We start from the raw sequence: 12,848 nt of genomic DNA on the forward strand, positions 1-12,848 counted from the left end.
TCCCAGTCTCCTAACTGAACTTTAATAAACTTACTAAGAATTATACTTCTATTAAAATATTTTTTCCTTTCTGATAACTAATAGATTTTCTGCACCCCCCAATAATAGGTTTTTCTGTCAATGCAATAAGCCAGAGCAAACCGAATCAAAAAAGTATAACAATAGGTTTATTTGAGCAAAGCAACTCCCAGGCTGGTTCTCTAGTCTCAGAGATCAAGGCCAGAGAAGACACACCCACAAACTAAAGCAGGGAGACTTTATAGGTTACAGGTAAGGGGTGATGATGTGTCTGCCACAAGCTGGGTTTGTGCTCAAGGATGGTCAAAAGGTGAGCACTGTAGGTGGGGAGTTGGGTGGCTGGCAACTTCAGGGGAAGAAGCTGCAGTGACCACCATGGATGTAGAGCCAGGCTTTTGGATGCCTTTCCTTTGTTCAGAGAGAGAGACAGAAATGGGGCTTTCCAGATCATGCAGGGGCGAGCTGGAGGTTCCAACCAAACAATAACTTTTGTGTGTGCCTCTTTATTCACCATTATAAGTTCATCTTTCCTCCCTCCTCCTTCCATCCCTCCCACCATTCTCTCATTGTATTTTTCTTCCTTTCTTACCAGTAGTTTATTGATTTATAATTTATATACATGAAATACACTAATTTTTTTTGGCACTGCTGGAGTCAAACCAAGGGGCTCCCACTAATTGCCAGGACTTGTCTAGGCGCTAGTGCAACACCAAACTACACCATCTGCTCAATTAGTGCACTAATCTTGACTTTAACATACATACACCTATGCGGCTAACACGAAGCGCAACACAGAAAAGCTTCCATCCTTCTAGAATCTTCCTTATCAGTGGCCCGCCTCAAAGCTAACCTTCATTCTGACTTCTGTCATTACAGAGTCTACCATTTCAAACGCTCTTGTGTGTCTGCACTCAATGGATTGGTTTTGAGATTTATTTAGCTTGTGTTTAGATTTGTCACTTTTGCTCTGTGGTATTCCCTTGTTTGAACAAGTTGATCAGCATCTGCTCTTCCCCGCTAACTAATGAGCCGTTTTCAGCTTTGGAGGTTGTGACTGAATGAGAATGGCCCCGATAGGGTCATCTATTCAAACGCTTAGTCACCAGGTAGTGGCACTATTTGAAAGTATTGAAAGGATTAGAAGGTGTGGACCTGTTGGAGGAAGTGTGTCACGGGGGCTGGGCTTTTGGGTTTTAAAAGCTCATGTCAGGCCCAGGGTCTCTCTCTACCTACAGATCAGGGTGTAGCTCTGAGCTACTGCTCCAGCTTCTGCCTGCACGCTGCCATGCTTCCCACCATGATGACAGTGGACTAAACCTCCGAAACTGTAAGCGAGCCCCAATTAAATGCTTTCCTTTATGAGAGTTGTCATGGTCATGGTGTCTCTTCACAGCAATAGAACAGTTACAAAGACAGGACAATTGCGCTATGAATACTCATTTCTCTTAGGTAAATTTCTAGGAGTGGAATTATAAGGTATTGGGTAGGAATGTGTTCAATTCCAAATAATTTCCCCAAGTGGCCGTACCTAAACAGCGCATAAGGGCAAAGGGCACCATCTGCCCCATGCCTTCACTAACGCCGCTATCACAACCACTATACAAAGAGCTCAGAGACATACTCCATTCTACGCTATTGACGAGACCTTCAGGAGCATTTGGCTTTTCCGGTTTTATTTGTTTGTTATCGTGTGTGGGGAGGTGGACATGCCATGGCGTACATGTGAGGCTCAGAGGAAGACTTTCAGGAGTCAGGTCTTTCCTTCCGCCATCGGTTCTGGGGATGGAACTCAGGTCATCAGGCTTGGGCAGCAAGAGCTTTTACCCGCTGAGCCACCCCGCCAGCCCAGTCTTTAACATTTTAACAGAGTTAGCAACCTTCCCACAGGAATCACACCATCAGTCTAGTCTCCCTACCTACCGATCAGTGTGAGTGTGCACATGGTGTATGTATTTAAGATGCCGTACCATAGCTCACATCTTGCTTTCCTGTTGATGGAGGCCTGTGTTATTTCTATTTTATTTTTCTATTTTCACAGTGCTGCAGAGACTATCCCCGTCTACCCATTGTCCTGAACATATGCAAATATTTCCATGGCTAGATTATTAGACCCCCCCAAAGGAAAAGCGTTAACGCCAGATGTCAAGGTTGGCCACCAGTTAAATAAAGCTTAACCTAAAGTCCTTGTTGCTATGTCTTAGTTCCAGGCTTGTATTGTCTCTGTGTTGTAAGTATGTAGGCATTTCCATTGTTTCATCTACAATAAACAGAAGGAGAATTAAAAGCATAAACACCACATGGCTTTAGGGTCATTGCGCAGAAAGAATCACCAGGTTTGACTCCCACCAACGCAGTGTGCTCTGTTATATAGTGGCGATTTCCTGAAAGTGAAAACAATGATGGTAGGTGTGATCTTAGCCTTACTGTCAAGTTTTACTGCTTAACAAAAGGTCAAAATGTGTTTAGGAATGACTGTTAAGGGGCTGGAGAAATGGCTCAGTGGGTAAGAGCACTTGTTACTCTTTCAAAGGACTCAGGTTCATTTCCCAGCACACCCTTCACAGTCATTTGTATGTAACTCTATTTTCAGAGGATTCAATACCACCTTCTGACCTCCACGGACACCAAGCAGGCCCGTGGTACACAAACATATATGCAGAAAAACACTTAAACATAAAATTAAATGAAGAAGCTTCATACAATTTTAAAAAATGATCATCAGGAGACAGAGGCAGATGGATCTCTGTAACTTGGCCAGCCTGATCTACATAGTAAGTTCCCAGCCATCCAAGACTTTGCAGTGAGACCCTGCCTCAAAAAAGGAGAAAGATAATTAGTTGTCAAATCAAAAATTTAATATTAAGTTTTTAAAATGAGTTCTTAACAAAAAGTGAATGGTGATGGCACACGCCTTTGATCCCAGCACTCAGGAGGCAGAGGCAGATGGATCTCTGAGTTCAGGGCCAGCCTGGTCTACAGAACGAGTTCCAGGACAGCCAGGGCTACACGGAGAAAGTCATTTTTTTCAACTATGGAACTTTCATTTAATTGGTCCATAAATAGACAAGAAAATATTTCCATGAAGACTGCCAGTAAAGGGTGGGGAAACGCATCACTAATCTAAGATTTTACTGGGGTCTTTAAAGGTGACTGTAGAACTCCTACTGGGCTGCTAACTCCCACACACCTGTAACAAGGAGTTAGGAATTCCTGCTTGGTTTCTATCAAAGGCCATCCTGAGATTTGCAGAAGCTGGACCACTCCTTCTAAGGACCAGTAACGTGTGACTTAAAGGGATAGTTATGAGATTTACTTAAATGTACAGACTACCAGTAGCCTGGAATCCAGTGTTTCCACTGTGTCCTACCGGGGATTGCTGTGTTTTGGGTGGTGTGGTGCGCCAGGCATGACAAGTTGGGAAGGATACATGGGTGCTCACTCAGGACACACTTAAGTCACTAACGTGTGTCCAGCACCATCAGCCAGGTGGCCTGGGATGGACTCCTGGAAAGCCCTTCTTCCCCTAGTTTTCCTCCCTCTTCTCCACAATCCAAACCTTCCCTACCCACTCCCTTCTCATAGGCTCTCCTCCTGGAGGGGTGCCATCCACCTCTAAGGCCTCAGTGGCTTCTCGGTGTTACAAGTAACAAAACTACGGCATAAACTAAGTGTGTTCACTTAAGTCAGAAAAAAAAAGTTAACTATCCCTGAAAATTTAAGAGGAAATGAGGCTGAACTAGCATCTTGTTCCTAGAATTATTTTTAAATCAATGAACAGATTATTGAGCCAGGTGTGGTTGCACACACATTTAATCCCAGCACTTGGGAGGCAGAGACAAAGGCAGGTAGATCTCTGTGAGCTGGGGGCCAGACTGGTCTACATAGTGAGTTCAAGGCCAGCCAGGGATACACAGTGAGACACTGTCTCAATAAAATAAAATAGACTGTTTCCTAATGTTCACTTAGGTATTTTCTTCTAGAAACAATGTTATCTCTCCAAAGAAAGAAATCCATGGAATAAATGGAAATTTAACAATAGTTGGCCACAGGGGATTGTATACTTTATGATTTCAGAATTTCAATAGTGAAAAATAACATTAAACAGAACTACACTCACATCTGAGCACCCAGGATACAGGTGAGTCTTAACTCACTTGTTTTTGAGACCACCAGTACCAAAAGTTAACCTCAAAAAAAAGAAAGGCCAAGCAACCAAACACACATTACAAAGCCCACACCTGAGAGAGAGCCTGGACACTTGTTTACCAAGAAAACCACTTCGGGCTGTTGAGAGGGCTTAGAGGGCAAAGGTGCTTGCTGCCAAGGCTTATGACCTCACTTCTGTCACTTGGAACCCACAGGAAAAAAACTCTCACCCCAGCACATACAACGTCCATCTGTCCATCTGTCTGTCTTTCTGCCTGCCTCCCCTCTCTCTTTCTCTCTCTCTCTCTCACACACAGTACTGGGAATCGAACCAAGGTCTTTGAATTGCCAGCTAAGCACTATACCAGTGAACTACATCTCCAGACCAAAGATGCCCTTCATACCTACTTTTACACAGAGCTCCAAAATACTTGATTCGCTAATGTTCCAGAAGCACTGAAGACAGAGATCTAGCCAACTGGATAGTGACAGGCCTCAGCATCACTAAGTGGGTAATAAAAGGCATGAACAAAGAACACAAAGCAGCTGGAGTGTGCTCAGAGACAGATCCTGTACTAGCCCACTGAGGCTTGGGTCAGTCCCCAGCTCCATATAAATGAACAAACCAGACGTGGACCTTCCAGAGGCAACCCAGGAATAACCATGGCAGAAACAGCTTTGAACAACAGACATTCACTATCATAAGGCTGAGTTTAAAAGTATTTCAAAGAGATTCACTTGAAGAAATGGGGGAAGTTCCTAGTTCATGTTTTAAAAGAATTCATCAAAAATGTTTGCAAGTTAGACTATTTGAAGGAACCTTCGCTATCCAGAGCAACATACCACTTCAAGTTCCTGGTAGTCAGAGCTTTGCTATACTGAAAGGGATTTTCCACTTTCATTGGTGTCTACCAATCCAGATCTGGAGAACTATCTGAAAGGTAATAACTAATGACTATTGAAGTTTAAAAAGTAAGTAACCATTGGGATACGAGGGTCGGTGCCAGGGAGCACTCACTGCAGCATACAGTGATGTTTCGGGTCAGTCCATGTTCCAAGACACATCATGGAGGCACCGCATAGGCAATTTGGTCTATCAGGTATCAGGGTGAGGTCAGCAAGTTGCCTTATAAACCCAGGGAATATCTGTTGCACCTCCTTCTCACTTAGAATGAGAGACAGAGACAGAAACAGAGACACACACAACGGAGGGGGGCGTGGCTAGAAAGACCAGGAAGAGGATACTATGTTTGTATCTGTGCGACAAAGATTAGCAGACTGCCAGCATTCCATTGTTTGTTTTCAGCACGGTTATCGAAAAACAAAAGCAGAGAGATAACTTCTACATCTGAAGTCTGACTACTTGAGAACAGACCTGAATATTTCCTCCTCTTTCAATAACGCGGAAGATGCCCTGTTTCCTTATCTGTGCCTGCTTTAGTCACTGATATGGGACCAGCTTCTGTCCCTGCAGCTCGACAGGGCCGATTGGAAGACGCTGTTGCCTGGGTTACTAAAAACTTCTCCGCCCTTTGTCATTTGCCAAAAAACCAACAGAGAAGTTGTTTTTGTTTGTTTGTTTGTTTTTCACTTTCCACTCACCTTCCCATAACTAAGCAGGAAAAAACCAACCACACCTGTAGTTAATGGCCCCTTAAACCCCTCACCTCTTGGGGCTTCTGTTTGCCTGGTTTTTTTTTTTCTTCTCTTATCTTTTCTTCTTCTTCTTTTTTTAACCTGACTACTATTTCCTGATTACAAAAGTAATAAATAACTTTGTCACAATTCAATCAACATGAAGGTATATGTAATAAAAATCATCAACCTCCGCCACACTTGCTATCCCTAAAAGGCAACTTAAGAGTTTGGGATACCCCCATTTGCACTTTCTCTGAAGCTTACACAAACATATCTGATGTACGCAACATTTTTTGGCTTTTTGTTTTCAAGTAAAAATAGGCCATTATACGTACTAATGTGTATTTCACTCTTTTAGTCTTAAAAATGTGAAATGGACACTTTGCAAACTAAGATAGACAGGTGACAGACAGACACACAGACAGATCTCCTGCATTTTTTGTAATGGGTGCAAACTAAGATGGATGCCCCATGGTTCATTCAACCGTCACCTGCTTTCCCCACCTCATTGGCATCTGGGGTAAACTTTTGTATACATATTTCATGTTTTTAATTTCTCTAACAGATTCCTAGAAGTGGGATTTCCATATCAAATAAGACATCTTCAAATGTTTAAAATCTTATACTTAAAATTAATTTTAGACCCTCATTATGCAAAATTTTTGGTATAAACAATCCACAGTGCTTTGCATATTTTATTTTTTAAGGCACACACATTATATCAAAAGATGCCCCTGTCATTTTATGCTCCTGTTGTTATAAATAAATAAATGTTTAAGTTATGGCCATGATGGCCGGCATTAAATCACTGTGCAAATGCTTATGACTTGGTTTATGAAAGCAGTAATTCACTGTGGGAACTCCACCCCCGTGCTGTGTGGTGGCAGCAGACTCAGCTTTCATATCCTGTGACTCCCTCCCACTGAGCGACTCTACAGAGATCAGGACCTACATATTTTCTAATTGTTAACGGTTAACCTTAAAAGGTGGGTGGTGGGGGGAGAAGAAACCAGACACAGACAGAAAATTGATGACCATTTTGGATTTCTAATATCCACAAATTGTTTGTAACACAACAAATCATTTGCTGGTCTGCACTAGAGACTGTGATCCATTAAAAAAATTAATAAAATAAAAACCTATAACCCATATGTTGCTATTATCACACAAACCTTTCAAAAACATACTCTTCCACCATTTTTCATTAGAATCATCGGTCGTATCCCGCTCTACATTTTCCCCCACTTCAGATTCAAGATGATAATTACAAGCTTAAAAAAATACAAAGTAAAATGGCTTTAAAGAAGTAACCAGTGAAGCTCCTCAAAATGCAACCTCGGACTCCTCTATATATTCCAAAGACCCGAGCACTATCAGGGATTGTTAAGACAGCAAGTTTGATACTGAAGTATGTGACATGCAATTAATCTCCATTCATACCCTGCTCTGCTTGTCAGCAAACAAAGGTCCTGCTTTAGAAGGAGATCTGAAGACTTCAATTAAAAATGGTCAGCTAACAAGAAAATAATCTGAGCTAAAGGAAGGTGGCAGGTGCAAAAATGAGTTGTTTACCAAAGTGTCAGTTTTGAACAATAAAGAACTGTGCATCAAAAATGTCAAAGGAGTGGATTGCATCGCAAAGCCTCTGAAAATAAGAGGGTTTTTCTACCAAGGCTGTGCACAAAACCGAAGCATCATTTAACAAGCTTGTAAAATGGGTTTCTTCTCATAAAATGACGGACATCAATAAAAAGAAACACCCTGTCTTTAAATCCAAGGGTAGAATTAAACTCGTGGCCACAGTTCCTTCTCTAAAAACCAAAGACAATTACAGCATTCCTTTATGTATCTAATATTGAACCAACCTCTCTAGATGCCCAGGTGATTTCTTCTATCCTCCAATCACTTTTTATTAGTATAGTTCAGATTTCACTTGGTTCACAAGCTAAGCAGATTTTAGATGGTTTAGAGGATGTAGCTCAGTAGTAGAGCATTTGACGAGCATGCAAAAGGTCCTATGTTCAACCCCTAGCATGGCTCAGTGGATAAAGGTGCTTGCCGCCAAGCCTGAAGGCCTGAGTTCGAGCCCCAACACCCAGAGGGTGGAAGGATCGAGCCAACTCCCAACAGTTGCCATTGGAACTCCACAAACGTGCTGTGGCACATGCACACCCATACATCTACACTCAAAAAAATAAATAGCTTTTTCTTTAAAAAAAAAATAGATTTTTGAAACATCGCCTCAAAAGAAATGCCCACTGACAGCTCTAACAGAGAAGCAATCCAGAATAGAAACAGTGCTACAAACAGAAACCAAAAGCACTCGCCAAATCCTTGATTAGGACGCGTTTATACCAAGATAACAAGGTAATGGAGATAGAAAACCAATTAAATTGAGAGAAACTGAAAAGAACGCAGCTTGCCAAAATCATGACCTGCCCAAAGCAGGCCATCTGTTAACTATGTGTCAAATATGTTGCCTGGATGCCAAAAGGCTTAATTCTGAGCGGTTTCCTCTTGAGACCCTTAAGCAACTGCAGATTCCAGGCCTCTGTCCTCCCAAGAAGGTCAGTCACAGGAAAGCAAGTGAAACTGATTTTCACCGCAGGAGCCAAGCACAAGATATTGCCCATCAGGGAAGTCTCTCTAGAGTGCCAGGAGGGCATGTTGAGTGTCAGAGAGTGTGACCTTAACTCTAAAGGACCGTTTAGACACCATAGTTTGAAGGTGAAGCCATCACAATGGGACACTTCTAGAAAGGGAAGGGATGTCATACTCTGAGGCTTCCCTTGGGTCAGATGACAGTCCTCGAAGTCGGCAGGCTGGTAAAGGAGGCCTTGGGTTTCTACACCTGTAAGAAGTCTCCTAACCACCAGGTTTGGCCCAAAGACCCATAAATTTCCACAGAGCCCCATTGTGTGTCTAGGAGATCTCTCCCCAGAAAGGCGTGGGTCTTCTGTGAGGTGAGGAGTCAGGACCGGGGAGGATGAAGGGTAATCGTTATACTGCAGGCCTCAGGGATTCCTTGGGAAACAGGTTCAAGACCAGGCAAGCAGTCAGGGGATGCCATGAACCTTGCTCACAAGACCTTAGAAACCTAGGAGTGATGCCCAGTGATGCAGATGCCTAGAAGGAACAGAAAGTGTGTAACTCCAGGGAGTGGTAGGCACCCTGAGGTGGGAGGATGGGAGACTGACTGGCTTTGGGGACAAGGGTGGGATTGAGGACTCTGGAAGCCTGGAGCTTGTATTAGGTGAGTGACAGGGCTGAAGGGCCAGTGCCCTGGTATCTCCTTTCTCGCCTTCAGCCCAGCCCTGAAGGGACTTCCCGGAGGGGTCAGGACGGAGGTCTGGCACTGTGCCAGGAGTTACCTTCCAGGAGCCAACGGATCTCCTCGGGGAGGGCGACAGCCTGCATTTGGCCCGGCGGGAGGGCGGCCGCAGCAGAAGGCGGGACAAGGGACGCGAGGCCTGCTCCGACGGCGGCGGGCAGAGGGAGTCGATCTGCACCCGGGGTACCTGTACCTCGGCTGTCGCCTCGGGGCCCAGCAGCAGGGCGGGTCCGCCGGCCGGCCGCGCGCTCAGGAAGCGGCGCGCGCAGCGGGCTGCGGGCGCGGGGACCCTGGGCGCAGGTGCACGCCAGGGCTCGCGCCCTGACAGAGGTAGCACGCAAGGTCAAAGGCGTGGCCCTTTGCTCCCCGCACCAAAAGATTTCCTAGACTCCAAAGAACCAGCGGTCTTGCTAAGGACTAGGCAATTTGACCTTGGGGCGGCAGGTTTAAAGGCCACAGTGGTTCCTGAACTGGGGTGCAGAGGCAGAGTCCAAAAAAGAACTTAGCCCCGCCAAAGATCTAGTGCCTCGATTGCTGATCCAGCTCGCTGTCCAGGGGAAACCGTGCTGGTTACTCAGAAACCCGGTGATAAGGCAGATCCCCAACATTTGGCAGAATCAGCATCAGAGGGCAATACACACAGAGAGACAAAGTGCCATCCCCCACCCCCACCACCCCCATCCCCGCAGGTGAGAGTCTGTGAGAAGAGAGATGGGAAACAATTCTTTCTCTCAGAGCAGAAGAAAAAAGTGATCGACGAGATCGCAGGGCTGTGCCCGCTCCCTCTCAAAGTACAGTCAGTCAGTGCCCAAGTCTGGGTTGCAGGTAGGTACTGAAGATGTTACTACACCGTGAAACTTGGGCAAAGGTTCATGGGAATATTTGTTATTTTCTGTGTTATTTCTTACAACTGTCTGTGAGTGCAAAATTACTCCAACATTGATTGGTTGGGTTGTTTGTTTGTTTGTTTGTTTGTTTGTTTTTCACAATGGGCCATGAAGAAAACAGAGTGGCATGGATGTTATAAGAAACAGCATAAATGCGAAGAAAAAGATGGAAGTGCCTGTGCGAGCGACACTTTGTTGTCATTTGACACGGGCTCCAAATGCCAGAGCCCGACTTTGAAAGGGGGGGAGGACTTTGTAGGTGAAAAATGATCTAACATGTGACCTCTGCATCTTTCTTCACCTCTACCATGTCCAGAGGGAGAGGGAGAGGGAGGGGGGGGGGAGGGGAGAGGAGAGGGAGAGGGAGAGTTAGTTCTGTTCTCAGACTATGTAGGAAGGGGTTAGGAGTGGTGACGGAAGACTTAAGGGAGAGAGATAAAATGGTTTGCGTATCAGCCTGGGGGTGAGGGTGATGCTGATTTCAATGTATGAGAAGAAGCCAGAGCAGAAAAAAGAAACTGGGCACAAGGCAAAAGCACATGGCCTCCTAGACCAGGCGCCCGTACACACCCTGTGAAGAGGCAGTCTCAAGGTTAGGGACTTCACTTTTAAGGCATTTGGTGGGGGTTTTTTGTTTTGCTTTATCATATCCTGACACCCGAAAAAGGAACGGTACCCTGGTTTTCAGGGGCCTCATGACCCACCTATGAGCTGCAACAAGTTGAAGTGAAGAGAACAGAGGCTGGTCAAGGTCGTCCGGGAACCTGACTCCTTGGTGCTGCCCTTTACCTGGTGAGACTATAGCAGTGGGGGCCGCCTCTTCCAGGCTCCAGACCGAGTGACGCATGCCTCTGGGGCATTTTTCCCCTCCCTTGCTGTCCCCCCCCACCCCCGATAAAAACTGAAGCTGCTCTTAGGATTATTTGCGGGTATGTGCGTGTTGTATAAAGTGGAGGCTGTGTGGGCATCCCTCTGAACTACTCTCAGACTCCTTGTAAACATAAAACTGGTTTTCAACAGGGGAGGGTTGGTCTTCCCTCTGTGCTGCCCAGACTTCCTCAGTTTCTCTTTCAACAATGGAAAAAGGACAGCCCTTCCCTCTCTTTTTAGTAAAAAGGCAGAGTATTTCTGGGATCTGAAGAGAACCCAGAGTGCCCCCCCCCCTTATTCAAGGGACATTGGTCAGCAGAGTCGCGGAGGGCCAGGAGCTCATGAGTTGTCTGACAAAGGGCAGAACCCCAGGCCATGCCGCCTGTCATAGCTCACTCCCACCTAGGGAGAAGCAAAAATTCACAGGGTAGGTGCTCTGCGTGCATTCTTCCCCCTGTGGATCTCTGGGTTTTTAGAGAGACGGAGATGGGGGGCGGGGTGGAAGTCAGGTGTGTGTGGTGGTGACTGGCAGTTTCCAATACACTGATGTCAGGCCGCATCAAGGCTCCCCCCTTGCAGACAGAGGCCTGCCTCCACACATGAGTGCTGGCCCTCCTTAATCTTCTGAGGACCCTGCTTCAGCAGTCAGCCTCACTCCTAATGACGTTCTGTTAAATGGACAAATTCCTTTGAAGCCCTTGTCCTTCTTTGAAATCCAATTTCGCAGGAAGCCAAATCTGATTGGGGGTAGCCATGGAAACGACGTGGAGGAGTCTTACAGGAGGGGGAGAGAGGCGAAGCAAAAAAAAAAAAAAAAAAAAAAAAATCGTGATAGTCAAGAGTCCTTTACTGCTCTGTCGGAAATATCAGAGCGATCTGGAGAGGTTGGCAGCAGGCGAGTCCCTGCCTGGGTCCTGTTCTGTGTGGCTGGGTACCATGTGGCTGTCATGGAAGAAAGCAGCCAGCTGTCTCCACACACAGGCAGCGGTCCCAGATCTGTCTGCCTTCCTCTTCCTCCCCCTCCCCCACCCCAGTTCCAATATCCTTCCCTTCTGGCCATCACCCCCTCAAGGCGAGCAACAAAAGAATGACAAGGTTAAAATACAAGGCCCTCACAGATAAGAGGTCCTAGGGAGCAGAGGCCACGAAATTCATCTGAAATTCCTTGTAATTAGATAAGATAAAGGGGTATCGAGTGAGAGGCACAGCAGCCAGGAATGGAGTCCAGCCACACAGCATGCAGAAGACGCATGCCCTGTCCACTGGGACTCCTCACATGCCGTCAGCAGACAGAAGACACAGAGAATGGAATCCGTGTTGGCCTCTGGGGCTACTTGGAGATGCTGCCTGCGGTGTCCCCTTGCCAGGTGGGCACTCACTAAGTATGAATCCACAGGATGTCCAAAAGGGCTCCATCAGAAAAAAAAAAAAAAAAGCAAACAAACAAACAAAAAACAAAAAAGCAAAAGCATCTGGCACCTAAAATGTCATGGGGGTCCCAAACAACTACAGGCAAAGCCGGAGCTGGCTGGCACTGTTCCACATGGGGCTCGGTGGGTCCTGGGAGGAGACTGCCGAGGGCAGGCTCTGAGGCTTTCTCCTCAGCCCGTTATTGATCCCTGAACACTGGGGTCACGACACACGGCAGTGCTGACGTCTGCCCTGTGGATGGGCCCCTTGCTGCATCTCAGGCCTCTCCACCCCAACCCCAACAGCCAGGTTTATTGACTCTCTTATTGACTGTGCTAAGGCCTAATGAGGACGAGCGCGGCACACTTCATTAAGGGATGTGGAAGGAGAGATGATGCGCATAGTCAGTGCCTCAAACTGGGCTCGCTATATGCTGTTCAGGGTCCCCAGAAAGCAACACTTTGCATCACACCACCTTGAAGGTGGAGACAACACAAAATGCTAGTGTGGGTACATCCCCCCTCCATCTCTTCTGTGGCCTTCGAGTG

At 46.0% G+C, this 12,848-nt stretch overlaps 1 protein-coding gene across 2 annotated transcripts in view; it reads right to left on the reverse strand.

Annotated features, from left to right (window-relative positions):
• The window catches only part of Skap1 (src kinase associated phosphoprotein 1), a 300,844-nt gene extending 291,438 nt beyond the window's left edge, over positions 1 to 9,406 (reverse strand). For both annotated transcript variants that reach the window (XM_052758935.1, XM_052758934.1), the window contains exon 1: positions 9,174 to 9,406. In XM_052758935.1, the coding sequence (XP_052614895.1) occupies positions 9,174 to 9,219 (46 nt within the window). In that variant the 5' untranslated portion in view covers positions 9,220 to 9,406. The remainder of the gene's footprint in view (positions 1 to 9,173) is intronic.
• Between the last annotated feature and the right edge of the window lie 3,442 nt (positions 9,407 to 12,848).

The sequence above is a fragment of the Peromyscus californicus genome, unplaced genomic scaffold (assembly GCF_007827085.1).
Source record: "Peromyscus californicus insignis strain IS unplaced genomic scaffold, ASM782708v3 Scaffold_3__1_contigs__length_106647218, whole genome shotgun sequence".
NCBI lineage: Eukaryota > Metazoa > Chordata > Mammalia > Rodentia > Cricetidae > Peromyscus > Peromyscus californicus.